We start from the raw sequence: 22,183 nt of genomic DNA, 5'->3' as shown, positions 1-22,183 counted from the left end.
TTGATTATATTATGACCAGGGGTTGAAACCTAAATTATTTTACAATTGTTTCATTCTGAACAGAACCATTATTTTCTTTGTTCTGTTCCACTGTTCCGACCAGCAAAATAAAGTTCTGAACAGGTTCCAACCAAAATGGCACCAGTTTATATTGTTCCTTTATGTTCCTTTTTAAACCTCTGAAATATTTTTTTTTTTTAACTTTTAGCTCGACATGAAATTACTTCACCAATCAGAGGAGCTTCCTATAGAGCGGGGGCAAGCTATTGCTCAGTGAATCGTTTACATGGAGAGGGCAAGCTATTGCTCAGTGAGTCGTTTACATGGAGCGGGCAAGCTATTGCTCAGTGAGTCGTTTACATGGAGAGGGCAAGCTATTGCTCAGTGAGTCGTTTACATGGAGGGGGCAAGCTATTGCTCAGTGAGTCGTTTACATGGAGCGGGCAAGCTATTGCTCAGTGAGTCGTTTACATGGAGCGGGCAAGCTATTGCTCAGTGAGTCGTTTACATGGAGCGGGCAAGCTATTGCTCAGTGAGTCGTTTACATGGAGCGGGCAAGCTATTGCTCAGTGAGTCGTTTACATGGAGCGGGCAAGCTATTGCTCAGTGAGTCGTTTACATGGAGCGGGCAAGCTATTGCTCAGTGAGTCGTTTACATGGAGCGGGCAACCTATTGCTCAGTGAGTCGTTTACATGGAGCGGGCAAGCTATTGCTCAGTGAGTCATTTACATCGAGAGGGCAAGCTATTGCTCAGTGAGTCGTTTACATGTGTGATGGACAGAAGTGTAGGGCATGAGATCAAACTGAAATCTTGCAGGTGGGGAGAGAGGGTAGGAGGAGGAGGCTTGAAGCGCTGGTAGTCTTATGACGTGCATTATCTGAATTAGGTCTACACAATTATACCTATGGAAGAGCAGCTTCTGTGGAGGACCTTTGTATGTCCTTTGAAACCATACAAGACATGCTTAGACAGAGTTCCTGAAACCATACAAGACATGCTTAGACAGAGTTCCTGAAACCATACAAGACATGCTTAGACAGAGTCCCCCCCCCCCCCACACACACACACACAGACATTACCTCAGTTGTAATAGTTAATTGTATTTATTTGCACTTTTCAATTGTAAGTAGTGGACAGAGATAACAGTTTAATTATTAAAAAAATACAAATCACAGTACAGCGCGAATGAAAAATAAAACAGTGGAGCCGAGGCATAAAGTGATCGTTGACGTAACTAATTACATAACAGTAATAGTAAGGGGATACAGACAGAGCAGACAAGGCTAATTGGAGATGATGACCTCTGTAACCTCCTCATTGGCACTGCAAGCCTGACAGACACAGACTGGGTCATCCTTTCTCTATATAGTGCACTACTATGGGCCCAGGGTCACTCTATTCCCCTACGGGCCCAGTGTCACTCTATTCCCCTACGGGCCCAGGTCCAAAGTAGTGCTCCATATAAGGAATAGGGTGCCATTTGGGATGCACCCAGGGACTACAACCTAAAGCAGGGCTGTGTTCAGCAGGGCTGTGTTCAGTAGGGCTAGCATGCTAGTTGTTCCTGTGGACTTCCAGTCATTGCACTAACGCGACTTCGCATTGGCTAACTTCCGTCATACTGGACACAGAGACATAAAATGTTTATCCACGAGTTCATCTCTGGGTCAGTAGATAAAGGGCCTCATCTGACTCTGGGTTAGTAGATAAAAGGGCTTCATCTGACTCTGGGTTAGTAGATAAAAGGGCTTCATCTGACTCTGGGTCAGTAGTTAAAGGGCCTCATCTGACTCTGGGTCAGTAGATAAAAGGGCTTCATCTGACTCTGGGTCAGTAGTTAAAGGGCTTCATCTGACTCTGGGTCAGTAGTTAAAGGGCCTTGTTGCCAACATCCAGAAGAATCCCTTTTAATTCATGGAAGTAGCAGAGACTTATTTGTAGTGCTCTCAATTTGATAGGGGGTGTTTGATAGGGGGCAATGAGACACACTTTATGTGAAGTGGGATACTAGGCTTTATTAAGTAAATAGACAGTGGCTCCCTCTTATCCACACCTGCAGCTGATCTAAGTCTGCAGACTGTGGTGTGTTGAGTCACTTGGAGGGAACCTGCCAACCAGCCTGATCAACTTGGCCAGGAACCAGTCCTGTCCACTAACAGTTAACCCTTATCCTTAACTGTTTGAAACGTCCCCTTCAAAGGGCTGACAGAGTTGGACATCCCAAGGATCCTGTTTAGATCCTTGGGTCCACTAATCCAGAGAGCTAGCTAGGTGAGCCGGCCAGGCTTGAAGAGAAGGGGAGGTGGTTTCTGAAAACTCCCAACCAACATGACATTCTACCATAAAGGCACTGAAACACTACTCACTCACAACTTGCAACATAAAAGGAGCCTACAGCCACGTCTCAGGGTTACCATCAGCGTTGGGCCATTTCCATTTTAATTCAGAAAGTAAAACCAAATTCCAATTCCAAATGTTCCTCGTTGAAGATAATTGGAATTTCAGTGTACTTCCTGAATTGACTGGAACTGATCCTAATCCTGGCATAGAGCATGTTTAAAAACAAAACAAAAGCAGAAATGTATGAATGAATCAGTCTTATAAGACAGTCTGTTAGGCAGTCTAACTGTAGTCTGGTCTCTCCAGATAGTGGTTATGTATGTGCGATTACTTGTTCCCATTGACACCAAGGTAAACCATGGTTAGGCTGAATCCCAGATCTGTTTGTGCCGTTTTGTCATAACGCCCATGTCCCTCAAATTGAAATCTGGACCTCAAAGCCAGTTGAACTGCTATGTATCATTCTTCCCCTCTAGTTAGGGACTCATTTCGACCTGGGACACCAAGGGTGTATTCATTCCGCCAAACAGGTAGAACAGAAAAGCAGCAGTAGTCCGGACGTCGTAGGGTAATAACCCCGTCTTATGATAATGACAGAGTTGGCAAGACCACACAAACAGAGCTGGGAATCCGGACTCATGAGCAGTGGCATCACTAGACTTTATGCTACCATCCTTCACCATGACAACAAGCTCCACCTGGCTCCCAGGGATTTCTGGAAAATGTAGGGACATTTTGCAACCCCTTCAATTGTGAATAAATAGACGAATTGAAGGCAGGAAGCTCAGAAGGAGCACTGATCCCTGGCCTATCATTAGCATTATAGCATTACTACCACTGATCCCTGGCCTATCATTAGCATTACAGCATTACTACCACTGATCCCTGGCCTATCATTAGCATTACAGCATTACTACCACTGATCCCTAGCCTATCATTAGCATTACAGCATTACTACCACTGATCCCTGGCCTATCATTAGCATTACAGCATTACTACCACTGATCCCTGGCCTATCATTAGCATTACAGCATTACTACCACTGATCCCTAGCCTATCATTAGCATTACAGCATTACTACCACTGATCCCTGGCCTATCATTAGCATTACATCATTACTACCACTGATCCATAGCCTATCATTAGCATTACAGCATTACTACCACTGATCCCTAGCCTATCATTAGCATTACTGCATTACTACCACTGATCCCTAGCCTATCATTAGCATTACTACCACTGATCCCTAGCCTATCATTAGCATTACTGCATTACTACCACTGATCCCTAGCCTATCATTAGCATTACTACCACTGATCCCTAGCCTATCATTAGCATCACTACTACTGATCCCTAGCCTATCATCATTAGCATTACTACCACTGATCCCTAGCCTATCATTATCATTACAGCATTACTACCACTGATCCCTAGCCTATCATTAGCATTACAACAAGAAAGAAGCCATCATCTATACAGTAGCAGTACCAGGCTCCCCACTGCCCGAGTCCCACATGGCCCCCTATTCCCTTCACAGTGCACTCCTTTAACCAGGTTCATTTTCAAATGAACAAAAACAATCCTCACATTATCCTTGAATAAGTTTTAAGAGTACCAATTCAGTGCAACGACACCCACACTGGTCAAGTCATAGGAACCTTTTTTATCCAAATGATGTTGGTAGAAGACTGCCTCAGTAGGCATGGTAGTCTATAGACTGCTATGGGTACTTGGTAATTGGCTGGTCTTCAGTAGCAAACTAGAAATACGGTCAGATGTACAATCAGGGCTCTCCCTGGGATTTTCTGCCAAGGTGGTGCGGATGTAGGACTAAGGTTGTGTAGGAGAAGGCCCAGATTGGGTCAGTCGACTTTCCCCTCAGGCTAGAGCTATAAATTAAATCAAACATTGTAGTAAACATAGAAGTATTGTGTTTGATGCTAAATTAAATTGAGGTGTTTTTTTTCTAGGTTAAATTGAGGGGTAATGAAGGTGGATCGTCTAGTGAAAATGCAAACTAGCTTCTTCTTAAACTTGTTTGAGGAGAAAATTCTAAATAATTAAATTAATGGATGCAATGTAGCAGTCTAGTTGACTGTAGGATATATGGAATATGACAAAAATTGAGCTAGGCTTATAGGAGCTGGTTCCAGATCTCTATCCCTGACCTCATCCACCGGCCCGGACCTCATCCACCGGCCCTGACCTCATCCACCGGCCCTGACCTCATCCACCAGGTATTTGAAGAGGACAGATCCACAAATGATTCAATAACATAGGCCTGCTAATCTTTAACACTTTAACATAACTTTCAATGAAGGACAGTATTAGCAGAACAGCTCTCTGCCATGTCTGTTTCCATCCTCACAGTGACGCACACTGAACTAGCGCAGCGCTGAACTAGCGCAGCGCTGAACTAGCATAACACTCAGTAACATTGAACTACTGCAACACAGCACATGTTGCTCGTCAATGTGCTTGTGCCTACTACCATTGCAGAGAAATTGTTCTCGCTTAGTTGACTAAACACTGTAGCTAACTACCTTAGTCGTAATGACGCCTTAGCTAAGGAGCTAACTGCTAAATAGTGGTTATGTGCTTGACTAACACTTACAATTATGGAAAATGTATTTGCCAAACAGTTGGTTCTCCATTTTCCCGCTCACGCATCAGTGGTATGAACAGACAGAGTGAAGAGCTGCTATCAAGATGGAGTGAGGAAAACATTACTATGAACACAGGGGGGGAGGAGAGCTGGAGATGTTTTCTCCTCAGCCAAGTCCTCTGATTGGCTCAGCTCCAACTTTAGCCGGTTGAGTCAAAAACCACAATGTGCCAAATAGAAGCCTATGGTAGGTACAATGTATGTTGGCAGGTCTGCGTTATCACCAATAAAACTATTCCATCATATATGAATACATTTCTGTGCAGATTCTTCCAGCGTCTGTCTGGTTATTAAAACAGCTATATAATAATATAAAAGACGGCAAAAATAAAAAGCTGGGGTTCCTTAAGGAACCAACGGGCTCAGACACAGCTGTATAGTCCTGACTGGGGTTCCTTAAGGAACCAACGGGCTCAGACAGCTGTATAATCCTGACTGGGGTTCCTTAAGGAACCAACCGGCTCAGACACAGCTGTATAGTCCTGACTGGGGATCCTTAAGGAACCAACGGGATCACAGCTGTATAATCCTGACTGGGGATCCTTAAGGAACCAACGGGATCACAGCTGTATAATCCTGAAGGGTTCCTTAAGGAACCAACGGGATCACAGCTGTATAGTCCTGACTGGGGATCCTTAAGGAACCAACGGGCTCAGACACAGCTGTATAGTCCTGACTGGGGATCCCTAAGGAACCAACGGGCTCAGACACAGCTGTATAGTCCCGACTGGGGATCCTTAAGGAACCAACGGGATCAGACACAGCTGTACAGTCCTGACTGGGGATCCTTAAGGAACCAACGGGATCAGACACAGCTGTATAGTCCTGACTGGGGATCCTTAAGGAACCAAAGGGATCAGACACAGCTGTATAGTCCCGACTGGGGATCCTTAAGGAACCAACGGGATCAGACACAGCTGTACAGTCCTGACTGGGGATCCTTAAGGAACCAACGGGATCAGACACAGCTGTATAGTCCGGACTGGGGTTCCTTAAGGAACCAACGGGCTCAGACACAGCTGTATAGTCCTGACTGGGGATTCTTAAGGAACCAACATGCTCAGACACAGCTGTATAGTCCTGACTGGGGATCTTTAAGGAACCAACGAGATCAGACAGCTGTATAGTCCTGACTGGGGATCCTTAAGGAACCAACGGGCTCAGACACAGCTGTATAGTCCTGACTGGGGATCCTGAAGGAACCAACACATGCTCAGACACAGCTGTATAGTCCTGACTGGGGATCCTTAAGGAACCAACGGGATCACAGCTGTATAGTCCTGACTGGGGATCCTTAAGGAACCAACAGGCTCAGACACAGCTGTATAGTCCTGACTGGGGATCCTTAAGGAACCAACGGGATCAGACACAGCTGTATAGTCCTGACTGGGATCCTTAAGGAACCAACGGGCTCAGACACAGCTGTATAATCCTGACTGGGGATCCTTAAGGAACCAACGGGTTCAGACACAGCTGTATAGTCCTGACTGGGGATCCTTAAGGAACCAACGGGCTCAGACACAGCTGTATAGTCCTGACTGGGGATCCTTAAGGAACCAACGGGCTCAGACACAGCTGTATAGTCCTGACTGGGGATCCTGAAGGAACCAACATGCTCAGACACAGCTGTATAGTCCTGACTGGGGATCCTTAAGGAACCAACGGGATCACAGCTGTATAGTCCTGACTGGGGATCCTTAAGGAACCAACATGCTCAGACACAGCTGTATAGTCCTGACTGGGGATCCTTAAGGAACCAGTGGGCTCACAGCTGTATAGTCCTGACTGGGGATCCTTAAGGAACCAGCGGGCTCAGACACAGCTGTATAGTCCTGACTGGGGATCCTGAAGGAACCAACATGCTCAGACACAGCTGTATAGTCCTGACTGGGGATCCTTAAGGAACCAACGGGATCACAGCTGTATAGTCCTGACTGGGGATCCTTAAGGAACCAACATGCTCAGACACAGCTGTATAGTCCTGACTGGGGATCCTTAAGGAACCAGTGGGCTCACAGCTGTATAGTCCTGACTGGGGATCCTTAAGGAACCAGCGGGCTCACAGCTGTATAATCCTGACTGGGGATCCTTAAGGAACCAGCGGGCTCACAGCTGCACCCTAATGATCCACCCTTTTCTCAAAGTGTTCACTTGAACATTTCCCATCATACATTTAACAATGATGAAAATAAACTCTCTTCAGCCAATGATTACAATCTAATGCCTTTAAATCCATGACATGGAGTATGCCACACTTTGGGAGGAAGGGTGGAGAATCTGGACACAGCCTCACCCTCTACATGGAAGCATAGAGTCTAGAGCCTGGCCATGCAGCTGTGTCTCAGTCTAGAGCCTGGCCATGCAGCTGTGTCTCAGTCTAGAGCCTGGCCATGCAGCTGTGTCTCAGTCTAGAGCCTGGCCATGCAGCTGTGTCTCAGTCTAGAGCCTGGCCATGCAGCTGTGTCTCAGTTTAGAGCCTGGCCATGCAGCTGTGTCTCAGTCTAGAGCCTGGCCATGCAGCTGTGTCTCAGTCTAGAGCCTGGCCATGCAGCTGTGTCTCAGTCTAGAGCCTGGCCACGCAGCTGTGTCTCAGTCTAGAGCCTGGCCACGCAGCTGTGTCTCAGTCTAGAGCCTGGCCACGCAGCTGTGTCTCAGTCTAGAGCCTGGTCACGCAGCTGTGTCTCAGTCTAGAGCCTGGCCATGCAGCTGTGTCTCAGTCAGACAGGACCAAGCAGTCTTTTAGGGGAGGGGATCAGGTGCTACTGGTGAGGCTGTTAGATGCTCTGACAACACTGCATCTTTGGTTTGTTCTCCGTCGGCTGCACCTGGATGTTGACCACGTTGTTGCTAGGCGACATGTCGTTGTCTCGTCGGTCCGACATCTGTTTCTGAGACACGATGCGATAGATTTCTGCAGCGGGGGGGGGGGGGGGGGGGGGGGGGAGTGAGCAAGGGGGAGAAGAGAGAGACAGGGCATTAACATCACTCACACAGAAAGACAGAACACTAGGGCTCTGTCTCAATTCATCTTTCCTCAATTCCTCCCGTCCCATCTCCACACTGCTTTCCCACAACCCATTGGAGGAGAAGGTGACTCCCCTCTGCATTTTGAGGAGGTGGTGAGGAGATGGGGATATATAGTTGAGAACAAGCCTAGTTCCAAAAGTTGTTCACAGCTAGTGTTAAGTACCCTCGGTGTAGGTGAGTGTTAGGCTTTATCAATAAGGACCAAGGAGGTGTGGTATATGGCCAATATACCACGGCTAAGGGCTGTTCTTAGTCACGACACATCACAGAGTATATTGGCCGTATACCACAAACCCCTGAGGTGCCTTATTGCTATTTTAAACTGGAGCAGGAAATTACATGTTTTGTCATACCTGTGGTATACGGTCTGATATACCACGGCTGTCAGCCAATCAGCATTCAGGGCTGGAACCACCCAGTTTCTAATGGTCTTTAAGTAGCATGTTGCTAAAGTACTTTACTCACAGCTTAAACAGGAGCTATCTAACACAATCACCAGCTAGCACTCCCTTTAAAACATTGGTTTGACATGGTAGTGCAGAACAGGACTGGGCAGAGCAGGAAAGGGTAAGACAGGGCAGAGCAGGAAAGGGTAAGACAGGGCAGAGCAGGACAGGGTAGGACAGGGCAGAGCAGGGCAGGACAGGGTAAGACAGGGCAGAGCAGGACAGGGTAAGACAGGGCAGAGCAGGAAAGGGTAAGACAGGGCAGAGCAAGAAAGGGTAAGACAGGGCAGAGCAGGAAAGGGTAAGACAGGGCAGAGCAGGAAAGGGTAAGACAGGGCAGAGCAAGAAAGGGTAAGACAGGGCAGAGCAGGAAAGGGTAAGACAGGGCAGAGCAGGAAAGGGTAAGACAGGGCAGAGCAGGAAAGGGTAGGACAGGGCAGAGCAGGAAAGGGTAAGACAGGGCAGAGCAGGAAAGGGTAAGACAGGGCAGAGCAGGAAAGGGTAAGACAGGGCAGAGCAGGAAAGGGTAAGACAGGGCAGAGCAGGAAAGGGTAAGACAGGGCAGAGCAGGACAGGGTAGGACAGGGCAGAGCAGGGCAGGACAGGGTAAGACAGGGCAGAGCAGGAAAGGGTAAGACAGGGCAGAGCAGGAAATGGTAAGACAGGGCAGAGCAAGAAAGGGTAAGACAGGGCAGAGCAGGAAAGGGTAAGACAGGGCAGAGCAGGAAAGGGTAAGACAGGGCAGAGCAAGAAAGGGTAAGACAGGGCAGAGCAGGAAAGGGTAAGACAGGGCAGAGCAGGCAAGGGTAAGACAGGGCAGAGCAGGACAGGGTAGGACAGGGCAGAGCAGGGCAGGACAGGGTAAGACAGGGCAGAGCAGGACAGGGTAAGACAGGGCAGAGCAAGAAAGGGTAAGACAGGGCAGAGCAGGAAAGGGTAAGACAGGGCAGAGCAGGCAAGGGTAAGACAGGGCAGAGCAGGACAGGGTAGGACAGGGCAGAGCATGGCAGGACAGGGTAAGACAGGGCAGAGCAGGACAGGGTAAGACAGGGCAGAGCAAGAAAGGGTAAGACAGGGCAGAGCAGGAAAGGGTAAGACAGGGCAGAGCAGGCAAGGGTAAGACAGGGCAGAGCAGGACAGGGTAGGACAGGGCAGAGCAGGACAGGGTAAGACAGGGCAGAGCAGGAAAGGGTAAGACAGGGCAGAGCAGGAAAGGGTAAGACAGGGCAGAGCAGGACAGGGTAGGACAGGGCAGAGCAGGACAGGGTAAGACAGGGCAGAGCAGGACAGGGTAAGACAGGGCAGAGCAGGACAGGGTAAGACAGGGCAGAGCAGGACAGGGTAAGACAGGGCAGAGCAGGACAGGGCAGAGCAGGACAGGGTAAGACAGGGCAGAGCAGGGTAAGACAGGGCAGAGCAGGAAAGGGTAGGACAGGGCAGAGCAGGACAGGGTAAGGCAGAGCAGGACAGGGTAAGACAGGGCAGAGCAGGACTGGGTAGGACAGGGCAGAGCAGGAAAGGGTAAGACAGGGCAGAGCAGGACAGGGTAAGACAGGGCTGAGCAGGAAAGGGTAGGACAGGGCAGAGCAGGAAAGGGTAGGACAGGGCAAGGCAGGAAATGGTAAGATAGGGCAGAGCAGGAAAGGGTAAGACAGGGCAGAGCAGGAAAGGGTAAGACAGGGCAGAGCAGGCAAGGGTAAGACAGGGCAGAGCAGGACAGGGTAGGACAGGGCAGAGCAGGACAGGGTAAGACAGGGCAGAGCAGGAAAGGGTAAGACAGGGCAGAGCAGGAAAGGGTAAGACAGGGCAGAGCAGGACAGGGTAGGACAGGGCAGAGCAGGACAGGGTAAGACAGGGCAGAGCAGGACAGGGTAAGACAGGGCAGAGCAGGACAGGGTAAGACAGGGCAGAGCAGGACAGGGTAAGACAGGGCAGAGCAGGACAGGGCAGAGCAGGACAGGGTAAGACAGGGCAGAGCAGGGTAAGACAGGGCAGAGCAGGAAAGGGTAGGACAGGGCAGAGCAGGACAGGGTAAGGCAGAGCAGGACAGGGTAAGACAGGGCAGAGCAGGACTGGGTAGGACAGGGCAGAGCAGGAAAGGGTAAGACAGGGCAGAGCAGGACAGGGTAAGACAGGGCTGAGCAGGAAAGGGTAGGACAGGGCAGAGCAGGAAAGGGTAGGACAGGGCAAGGCAGGAAATGGTAAGATAGGGCAGAGCAGGAAAGGGTAAGACAGGGCAGAGCAGGAAAGGGTAAGACAGGGCAGAGCAGAACTGGTAGGACAGGGCAGAGCAGGGCAGGGCAGAGCAGGACAGGGTAAGACAGGGCAGAGCAGGACTGGGTAAGACAGGGCAGAGCAGGACAGGGTAAGACAGGGCAGAGCAGGACAGGGTAGGACAGGGCAGAGCAGGACAGGGTAAGACAGGGCAGAGCAGGAAAGGGTAAGACAGGGCAGAGCAGGAAAGGGTAAGACAGGGCAGAGCAGGACAGGGTAGGACAGGGCAGAGCAGGACAGGGTAAGACAGGGCAGAGCAGGACAGGGTAAGACAGGGCAGAGCAGGACAGGGTAAGACAGGGCAGAGCAGGACAGGGCAGAGCAGGACAGGGTAAGACAGGGCAGAGCAGGGTAAGACAGGGCAGAGCAGGAAAGGGTAGGACAGGGCAGAGCAGGACAGGGTAAGGCAGAGCAGGACAGGGTAAGACAGGGCAGAGCAGGACTGGGTAGGACAGGGCAGAGCAGGAAAGGGTAAGACAGGGCAGAGCAGGACAGGGTAAGACAGGGCTGAGCAGGAAAGGGTAGGACAGGGCAGAGCAGGAAAGGGTAGGACAGGGCAAGGCAGGAAATGGTAAGATAGGGCAGAGCAGGAAAGGGTAAGACAGGGCAGAGCAGGAAAGGGTAAGACAGGGCAGAGCAGGCAAGGGTAAGACAGGGCAGAGCAGGACAGGGTAGGACAGGGCAGAGCAGGACAGGGTAAGACAGGGCAGAGCAGGAAAGGGTAAGACAGGGCAGAGCAGGAAAGGGTAAGACAGGGCAGAGCAGGACAGGGTAGGACAGGGCAGAGCAGGACAGGGTAAGACAGGGCAGAGCAGGACAGGGTAAGACAGGGCAGAGCAGGACAGGGTAAGACAGGGCAGAGCAGGACAGGGTAAGACAGGGCAGAGCAGGACAGGGCAGAGCAGGACAGGGTAAGACAGGGCAGAGCAGGGTAAGACAGGGCAGAGCAGGAAAGGGTAGGACAGGGCAGAGCAGGACAGGGTAAGGCAGAGCAGGACAGGGTAAGACAGGGCAGAGCAGGACTGGGTAGGACAGGGCAGAGCAGGAAAGGGTAAGACAGGGCAGAGCAGGACAGGGTAAGACAGGGCTGAGCAGGAAAGGGTAGGACAGGGCAGAGCAGGAAAGGGTAGGACAGGGCAAGGCAGGAAATGGTAAGATAGGGCAGAGCAGGAAAGGGTAAGACAGGGCAGAGCAGGAAAGGGTAAGACAGGGCAGAGCAGAACTGGTAGGACAGGGCAGAGCAGGGCAGGGCAGAGCAGGACAGGGTAAGACAGGGCAGAGCAGGACTGGGTAAGACAGGGCAGAGCAGGACAGGGTAAGACAGGGCAGAGCAGGACAGGGTAAGACAGGGCAGAGCAGGAAAGGGTAAGACAGGGCAGAGCAGGCAAGGGTAAGACAGGGCAGAGCAGGACAGGGTAAGACAGGGCAGAGCAGGACTGGGTAAGACAGGGCAGAGCAAGACTGGGTAGGACAGGGCAGAGCAGGACAGGGTAAGGCAGAGCAGGACAGGGTAAGACAGGGCAGAGCAGGAAAGGGTAAGACAGGGCAGAGCAGGAAAGGGTAAGACAGGGCAGAGCAGGAAAGGGTAAGACAGGGCAGAACAGGAAAGGGTAAGACAGGGCAGAACAGGAAAGGGTAAGACAGGGCAGAACAGGAAAGGGTAAGACAGGGCAGAACAGGAAAGGGTAAGACAGGGCAGAACAGGAAAGGGTAAGACAGGGCAGAGCAGGAAAGGGTAAGACAGGGCAGAGCAGGAAAGAGTAAGACAGGGCAGAACAGGAAATGGTAAGACAGGGCAGAGCAGGAAAGGGTAAGACAGGGCAGAGCAGGAAAGGGTAAGAGGGCAGAACAGGAAAGGCTAAGACAGGGCAGAACAGGAAAGGTCCAGAGGTCATATTCATTAGGGCACACAGTGGAAAACAAGCATTTGTTATTGGACAAGTTCAGGTAGCCTAGTCCCTTCCTGTTTGTCAGTTGTCTTCTTCAGTTTGGTGCCTAATGATTACACCCAGCATTATAAAACAGATCTGGGACCAGGCTAGAGCAGAATTAGGACACAGCTGCAAAGCATTGTGGTGGTCATATCCTGTTAGAAGAGCTGGACGTCAGGAGAACCCACACATTAGTCCTCATCGAGGCTAGTCATGTCTCAGCTGTGATTAGGTCTTCGGGTAGATCCCTCGGCCCAGTGGATTTGATCACTCCAACACACAATCACTGGTCTCGTCTCTGTCACACACACAAATCTCTACCACCACAAGTCTATATCATGACACCGTATCAATCGTTCCAGCTTATCATACATACAAATGAATCCGAGTTCTCTTCAGATACAGATCAATGCTGTAGAGAGCATAGAGAGACAGCCCCTCACCAGTCAGAATGGTCTGGAAGGATGTCTCCACGTTAGTAGAGTCCAGGGCTGAGGTCTCCAGGAAAGACAAACCGTTCTTCTCTGAGGAACAGAGGGAAACAGTAAACCATGTTAATCACCACTGTGTTAAGGTCTCTACCATTATGCAAATCTCTATGACATTACAGAGACGTCTTCCTATTTGAATAAGTAAAACCATGAAAACCAACAGCCACTCATGGGTAAGGAAAATAATGAAACGGTTCACCCCACTACTCCTAGACCTCTTCCTGTGTGAGTTGGTACTGCACTGACCTGCGTCGTCGGTGGGCACGGCCCTGAGCTGGCGCAGATCACTCTTATTACCTGCCCCATGCCACACACTGTATATAGACAAATTTCTATCTTGTTATTGACTGTATGTTTGTTTACTCCATGTGTAACTCTGTGTTGTTGTTTTTGTCGCACTGCTTTGCTTAATCTTGGCCGGGTCGCAGTTGTAAATGAGAACTTGTTCTCAACTGGCGAACCAGGTTAAATAAAGGTGAAATAAAATGAAATGTAAAAAACACACACTGACCTGCAAATGTCCGTGCCTCGTCGGTGGGCACGGCCCTGAGGTGGCGCAGGTCACTCTTGTTGCCGACCAGCATAATGACGATGTTGCTGTCTGCATGGTCTCTCAGCTCCTTCAGCCAACGCTCCACGTTTTCATAGGTCAGGTGCTTGGCGATGTCATAGACCAACAAGGCCCCCACTGCACCACGGTAATACCTATGGACCAGAGGAAGCAGAGGTAGGATCAAAGGTGACAAGCAGAGATGGCCTATATAGTGTTGTTAGAAACTTAAAGTAAACCTTGTAACAGGCTTTCAAATTGCCTAAATACATTGGTCCATGTGTTGAACTGACTCTCCATCTAAATGCATTAGGTCTGTGTTGAACTGACTCTCCATCTAAATGCATTAGGTCTATGTGTTGAACTGACTCCCCATCTAAATGCATTAGGTCCATGTGTTGAACTGACTCCCCATCTAAATGCATTAGGTCCATGTGTTGAACTGACTCCCCAACTAAATGCATTAGGTCCATGTGTTGAACTGACTCTCCATCTAAATGCATTAGGTCTGTGTTGAACTGACTCTCCATCTAAATGCATTAGGTCTATGTGTTGAACTGACTCCCCATCTAAATGCATTAGGTCCATGTGTTGAACTGACTCCCCAACTAAATGCATTAGGTCTGTGTGTTGAACTGACTCCCCATCTAAATGCATTAGGTCCATGTGTTGAACTGACTCTCCAAGTAAATGCATTAGGTCTGTGTTGAACTGACTCCCCAACTAAATGCATTAGGTCCATGTGTTGAACTGACTCCCCAACTAAATGCATTAGGTCTGTGTTGAACTGACTCCCCATCTAAATGCATTAGGTCCATGTGTTGAACTGACTCCCCATCTAAATGCATTAGGTCTATGTGTTGAACTGACTCCCCAACTAAATGCATTAGGTCTATGTGTTGAACTGACTCCCCAACTAAATGCATTAGGTCCATGTGTTGAACTGACTCCCCAACTAAATGCATTAGGTCTGTGTTGAACTGACTCCCCATCTAAATGCATTAGGTCTGTGTTGAACTGACTCCCCAACTAAATGCATTAGGTCTATGTGTTGAACTGACTCCCCAACTAAATGCATTAGGTCTGTGTGTTGAACTGACTCCCCATCTAAATGCATTAGGTCTATGTGTTGAACTGACTCCCCATCTAAATGCATTAGGCCTGTGTTGAACTGACTCCCCATCTAAATGCAGTAGGTCTATGTGTTGAACTGACTCCCCATCTAAATGCATTAGGTCCATGTGTTGAACTGACTCTCCAAGTAAATGCATTAGGTCTGTGTTGAACTGACTCCCCAACTAAATGCATTAGGTCCATGTGTTGAACTGACTCCCCAACTAAATGCATTAGGTCTGTGTTGAACTGACTCCCCATCTAAATGCATTAGGTCCATGTGTTGGACTGACTCCCCATCTAAATGCATTAGGTCTATGTGTTGAACTGACTCCCCAACTAAATGCATTAGGTCTATGTGTTGAACTGACTCCCCAACTAAATGCATTAGGTCCATGTGTTGAACTGACTCCCCAACTAAATGCATTAGGTCTGTGTTGAACTGACTCCCCATCTAAATGCATTAGGTCCATGTGTTGAACTGACTCCCCAACTAAATGCATTAGGTTTGTGTGTTGAACTGACTCCCCATCTAAATGCATTAGGTCTGTGTTGAACTGACTCCCCATCTAAATGCATTAGGTCCATGTGTTGAACTGACTCCCCATCTAAATGCATTAGGCCTGTGTTGAACTGACTCCCCAACTAAATGCATTATGTCTATGTGTTGAACTGACTCCCCAACTAAATGCATTAGGTCCATGTGTTGAACTGACTCCCCAACTAAATGCATTAGGTCCATGTGTTGAACTGACTCCCCATCTAAATGCATTAGGTCTATGTGTTGAACTGACTCCCCAACTAAATGCATTAGGTCTATGTGTTGTACTGACTCCCCATCTAAATGCATTAGGTCCATGTGTTGAACTGACTCCCCAACTAAATGCATTAGGTCTATGTGTTGAACTGACTCCCCATCTAAATGCATTAGGTCCATGTGTTGAACTGACTCCCCAACTAAATGCATTAGGTCTATGTGTTGAACTGACTCCCCAACTAAATGCATTAGGTCTATGTGTTGAACTGACTCCCCATCTAAATGCATTAGGTCCATGTGTTGAACTGACTCCCCAACTAAATGCATTAGGTCTATGTGTTGAACTGACTCCCCAACTAAATGCATTAGGTCCATGTGTTGAACTGACTCCCCATCTAAATGCATTAGGTCTATGTGTTGAACTGACTCCCCATCTAAATGCATTAGGTCCATGTGTTGAACTGACTCTCCATCTAAATGCATTAGGTCTGTGTTGAACTGACTCTCCATCTAAATGCATTAGGTCTATGTGTTGAACTGACTCCCCATCTAAATGCATTAGGTCCATGTGTTGAACTGACTCCCCAACTAAATGCATTAGGTCTATGTGTTGAACTGACTCCCCAACTAAATGCATTAGGTCTATGTGTTGAACTGACTCCCCATCTAAATGCATTAGGTCCATGTGTTGAACTGACTCCCCAACTAAATGCATTAGGTCTATGTGTTGAACTGACTCCCCAACTAAATGCATTAGGTCCATGTGTTGAACTGACTCCCCATCTAAATGCATTAGGTCTATGTGTTGAACTGACTCCCCATCTAAATGCATTAGGTCCATGTGTTGAACTGACTCCCCAACTAAATGCATTAGGTCTATGTGTTGAACTGACTCCCCAACTAAATGCATTAGGTCCATGTGTTGAACTGACTCCCCATCTAAATGCATTAGGTCTATGTGTTGAACTGACTCCCCAACTAAATGCATTAGGTCCATGTGTTGAACTGACTCCCCAACTAAATGCATTAGGTCTATGTGTTGAACTGACTCCCCAACTAAATGCATTAGGTCTATGTGTTGAACTGACTCCCCATCTAAATGCATTAGGTCCATGTGTTGAACTGACTCCCCAACTAAATGCATTAGGTCTATGTGTTGAACTGACTCCCCATCTAAATGCATTAGGTCCATGTGTTGAACTGACTCCCCAACTAAATGCATTAGGTCTATGTGTTGAACTGACTCCCCAACTAAATGCATTAGGTCTATGTGTTGAACTGACTCCCCATCTAAATGCATTAGGTCCATGTGTTGAACTGACTCCCCAACTAAATGCATTAGGTCTATGTGTTGAACTGACTCCCCAACTAAATGCATTAGGTCCATGTGTTGAACTGACTCCCCATCTAAATGCATTAGGTCTATGTGTTGAACTGACTCCCCATCTAAATGCATTAGGTCCATGTGTTGAACTGACTCCCCAACTAAATGCATTAGGTCTATGTGTTGAACTGACTCCCCATCTAAATGCATTAGGTCCATGTGTTGAACTGACTCCCCATCTAAATGCATTAGGTCCATGTGTTGAACTGACTCCCCAACTAAATGCATTAGGTCTATGTGTTGAACTGACTCCCCAACTAAATGCATTAGGTCTGTGTTGAACTGACTCCCCAACTAAATGCATTAGGTCTATGTGTTGAACTGACTCCCCAACTAAATGCATTAGGTCTATGTGTTGAACTGACTCCCCATCTAAATGCATTAGGTCCATGTGTTGAACTGACTCCCCATCTAAATGCATTAGGTCCATGTGTTGAACTGACTCCCCATCTAAATGCATTAGGTCCATGTGTTGAACTGACTCCCCATCTAAATGCATTAGGTCTATGTGTTGAACTGACTCCCCATCTAAATGCATTAGGTCCATGTGTTGAACTGACTCCCCATCTAAATGCATTAGGTCTATGTGTTGAACTGACTCCCCAACTAAATGCATTAGGTCTATGTGTTGAACTGACTCCCCAACTAAATGCATTAGGTCCATGTGTTGAACTGACTCCCCATCTAAATGCATTAGGTCTATGTGTTGAACTGACTCCCCATCTAAATGCATTAGGTCTATGTGTTGAACTGACTCCCCATCTAAATGCATTAGGTCCATGTGTTGAACTGACTCCCCAACTAAATGCATTAGGTCCATGTGTTGAACTGACTCCCCATCTAAATGCATTAGGTCTATGTGTTGAACTGACTCCCCATCTAAATGCATTAGGTCTATGTGTTGAACTGACTCCCCATCTAAATGCATTAGGTCCATGTGTTGAACTGACTCCCCATCTAAATGCATTAGGTCTATGTGTTGAACTGACTCCCCATCTAAATGCATTAGGTCCATGTGTTGAACTGACTCCCCATCTAAATGCATTAGGTCCATGTGTTGAACTGACTCCCCATCTAAATGCATTAGGTCTATGTGTTGAACTGACTCCCCATCTAAATGCATTAGGTCTATGTGTTGAACTGACTCCCCATCTAAATGCATTAGGTCCATGTGTTGAACTGACTCCCCATCTAAATGCATTAGGTCTATGTGTTGAACTGACTCCCCATCTAAATGCATTAGGTCTATGTGTTGAACTGACTCCCCAACTAAATGCATTAGGTCCATGTGTTGAACTGACTCTCCATCTAAATGCATTAGGTCCATGTGTTGAACTGACTCCCCATCTAAATGCATTAGGTCTATGTGTTGAACTGACTCCCCATCTAAATGCATTAGGTCTATGTGTTGAACTGACTCCCCAACTAAATGCATTAGGTCTATGTGTTGAACTGACTCCCCATCTAAATGCATTAGGTCTATGTGTTGAACTGACTCCCCATCTAAATGCATTAGGTCCATGTGTTGAACTGACTCCCCATCTAAATGCATTAGGTCTATGTGTTGAACTGACTCCCCATCTAAATGCATTAGGTCCATGTGTTGAACTGACTCCCCATCTAAATGCATTAGGTCTATGTGTTGAACTGACTCCCCATCTAAATGCATTAGGTCTATGTGTTGAACTGACTCCCCAACTAAATGCATTAGGTCCATGTGTTGAACTGACTCCCCATCTAAATGCATTAGGTCTATGTGTTGAACTGACTCCCCATCTAAATGCATTAGGTCTATGTGTTGAACTGACTCCCCATCTAAATGCATTAGGTCTATGCATGATACTTTCATATGATATTTGATACATATGTTTAATATGCAACATTTCAGAAGGCTGTATTTCCATGAAAAATAGGGTGTTTCCAAAATGGCCACAATCCCGAGTGCTCATGCTGAGGTGATGGCTCGTATCGCTCCTGTCCAGTCGTGTCAGAAGTGTTTTCTAAACAGTGTGTTTGTTTGTGTGTGTTTGTACTCACGCTGATGTAATAGCCCGGTATCTCTCCTGGCCAGCTGTGTCCCAGATCTGAGCCTTCACGGTCTTCCCATCCACCTGGATACTGCGGGTGGCAAACTCCACCCCGATGGTGCTCTTACTCTCCAGGTTAAACTCATTCCGGGTGAAACGAGACAACAGGTTACTCTTCCCCACTCCAGAGTCTCCTATCAACACCACTGGGCCAGAGAGAGAGAGAGATGGGTTAGAGTCTCCTATCAACACCACTGGGCCAGAGAGAGAGACAGGTTAGAGTCTCCTATCAACACCACTGGGCCAGAGAGAGACAGGTTAGAGTCCCCTATCAACACCACTGGGCCAGAGAGAGAGACAGGTTAGAGTCTCCTATCAACACCACTGGGCCAGAGAGAGAGACAGGTTAGAGTCCCCTATCAACACCACTGGGCCAGAGAGAGAGACAGGTTAGAGTCCCCTATCAACACCACTGGGCCAGAGAGAGAGACAGGTTAAAGTCCCCTATCAACACCACTGGGCCAGAGAGAGAGACAGGTTAGAGTCCCCTATCAATACAACTGGGTCAGAGAGAGAGAGACGGGTTAGAGTCTCCTATCAACACCACTGGGCCAGAGAGAGAGACAGGTTAAAGTCCCCTATCAACACCACTGGGCCAGAGAGAGAGACAGGTTAGAGTCCCCTATCAACACCACTGGGCCAGAGAGAGAGACAGGTTAGAGTCTCCTATCAACACCACTGGGCCAGAGAGAGAGACAGGTTAGAGTCTCCTATCAACACCACTGGGCCAGAGAGAGAGACAGGTTAGAGTCTCCTATCAACACCACTGGGCCAGAGAGAGAGACAGGTTAGAGTCTCCTATCAACACCACTGGGCCAGAGAGAGAGACAGGTTAGAGTCTCCTATCAACACCACTGGGCCAGAGAGAGAGAGACGGGTTAGAGTCAATTCAAAACAACTTGATGCATCTCCTGATTCCCCTCACATTGAAGAAGGCAGTCAAATGTACAACATCCTGCAGATATTACAGTAGGAATATACACATCCTGTAGATATTACAGTAGGAATATACACATCATGTAGATATTACAGTAGGAATATACACATCCTGTAGATATTACAGTAGGAATATACACATCATGTAGATTTTACAGTGGGAATATACACATCATGTAGATATTACAGTGGGAATATACACATCATGTAGATATTACAGTGGGAATATACACATCATGTAGATATTACAGTAGGAATATACACATCATGTAGATATTACAGTGGGAATATACACATCATGTAGATATTACAGTAGGAATATACACATCCTGTAGATATTACAGTAGGACTATACACATCCTGTAGATATTACAGTAGGAATATACACATCATGTAGATATTACAGTAGGACTATACACATCCTGTAGATATTACAGTAGGACTATAAAACAATAGACATCATATACATCAATACAATACACCCCCTTATTGTACAATAAAGAAAAAGTCTATCTGAATGTGAAATGTGCTTTGACCAGATTCCCATCACATGCTAACAACTAACAAGCAGGAGCCAAATCAGTATGATGTTGATTTGGGGAGACAAAAAATCTAAAAAGGAACGTTTTACTAAACAGACTTTCCAAACAATGGGTCTGTTGTAGATCCACTTCCTCTGCCACAGGGCGGCGCACAATTGGCCCAGCGTCCAGCGTCGTCCGGGTTTGGCCAGGGTAGGCCGCCATTGTAAATAAGATTTTGTTCTTAAATGACTTGCCTAGTTAAATAAAGGTTAAATACGAGGTAATAACAATCACATGTGGGGTGCTTATATTACAAGTGTGTAATTAATATTTTAAATTTTTTGCATATTCCAACTCGCCGAGACACCGGCAGAAAGAGGGGTTCCCATTGTTCTGCATCCTGGAGCAACAGATGTTTGACCTTGTCAGATCTGCTATTCGATTACTGGCCCAAAGCTCTAACCTCAAGGCGACCTGCTGCCCTGAGCAGAGAGCAGAGGGCAGAGGGCAGAGAGCAAGTGGGTCTGCAACAGAGCCTCGGTTGGGACGTCTTTAATAATGACCATTGTTAAGTTATTTTGTCAAATAGTCCCCCTGTTTATAATGATCAACCGCCCTGCCCACCGGCACAGCATATTAAAATGAAATTAGATTTACCTTCTGGCCTTCCACTGACAGTTTTGGTGCAACCTAATACAATTGAAAGCAACGTTAAGTGGACCTAGGAATAACCCATTTCATCAGATTGAAGCCACTATATTTCACAAACAGGATATGGCACATAAACTAGGTAGATATGATTTGTAATCTTCTCTTAAGACGTGTTTAAATGAATGACATAACGTTAGATAGCTATAAAATCCATGATGTAGCTGGAGCAACTACCCATGGTTTCAGTAGCTGGTTAACTAAGTTAACGTTAGATATGTGGTCATTTGACATATTAGCTGGTTGACTAAGTGGCTGTTACTAGTAACCTAACTAACGTTAGTTGTATATTTCCTGACGGTAACGTTTTCCGCACCGGTCCATCAGAGACCTGCGCTATCTAGCCATCAAGACAAAGACAAAGGATCAACTGCTATTAGTTAGCATTATTGAGAATATCAAAACCAAAATCAATCACTATATTTATATCCAAACGACCTCTTTTAAATTCACAGGATATCAGGCTAAAGTGATCAGGCTGCAAATGCGTAGCGTTAGCTAGGAGCTAACTAGGTTAGCCAGGCGACCACTCCTATAATAAAACCACGATGACATCACCTTTTACGGACAGGTACATTGAGGTCACATTTACCTTTAAACAAGTAATCATACTCGTCGTCTCTATTCCCCATTCTGAATCTAAATTAAGGCGAGGTTCGATGTCTGTGAATCCAAGTGGCACCGTCCCTTTCCTTCCTTCCCCGGTCCTATCCGGTTATTATACCTTCTTATCCTGCCCGTCCCCGCAATGCACTGCAGTTCCAGCCTTGTCATTTAACCTCAGCAGCAGGAAAACCAGCGGGCATCCAACCGCTATATATAATACCCACTTCCGGATCAACCATCTGCATTGATAATACTTCTCATATGATTTATTTAATGTAACTACATGAAATTAATTTACCGGAGTAATACATGCATTGTGTTAACAACAGGCAATGAAGAAGA

The 22,183-nt window shown here is 47.3% G+C and overlaps 1 protein-coding gene across 1 annotated transcript; it reads right to left on the bottom strand.

Moving 5' to 3' along the window:
• Positions 1-1,082: 1,082 nt before the first annotated feature.
• Positions 1,083-22,058, bottom strand: LOC110501485 (ras-related protein Rab-11A). The gene is made up of 5 exons (XM_036961294.1): positions 21,828-22,058; positions 19,018-19,213; positions 13,688-13,881; positions 13,129-13,209; positions 1,083-7,918 (listed from the first exon to the last, which is right to left on the bottom strand). The coding sequence occupies exons 1-5, from the start codon at positions 21,865-21,867 to the stop codon at positions 7,782-7,784; spliced, it is 648 nt and encodes a 215-aa protein (XP_036817189.1). The 5' UTR covers positions 21,868-22,058; the 3' UTR covers positions 1,083-7,781.
• Between the last annotated feature and the right edge of the window lie 125 nt (positions 22,059-22,183).

Source organism: Oncorhynchus mykiss, chromosome 2 (genome assembly GCF_013265735.2).
Source record: "Oncorhynchus mykiss isolate Arlee chromosome 2, USDA_OmykA_1.1, whole genome shotgun sequence".
NCBI lineage: Eukaryota > Metazoa > Chordata > Actinopteri > Salmoniformes > Salmonidae > Oncorhynchus > Oncorhynchus mykiss.
The sequence above is the reverse complement of the archived record's forward strand: the minus strand, read 5'-3'. Positions and strand labels throughout refer to the sequence as shown.

Bases quoted from the DNA above. Each gene is read 5' to 3' on its own strand.
- LOC110501485 (XM_036961294.1), bottom strand. From the start codon at position 21,867: ATGGGGAATAGAGACGACGAGTATGATTACTTGTTTAAAG. The intron at 19,214-21,827 runs GTAAATGTGACC...TCTCTGGCCCAG, and splicing joins GTATGATTACTTGTTTAAAG to TGGTGTTGATAGGAGACTCT. The intron at 13,210-13,687 runs GTCAGTGTGTGT...TCTGTTCCTCAG, and splicing joins CGAGGCACGGACATTTGCAG to AGAAGAACGGTTTGTCTTTC.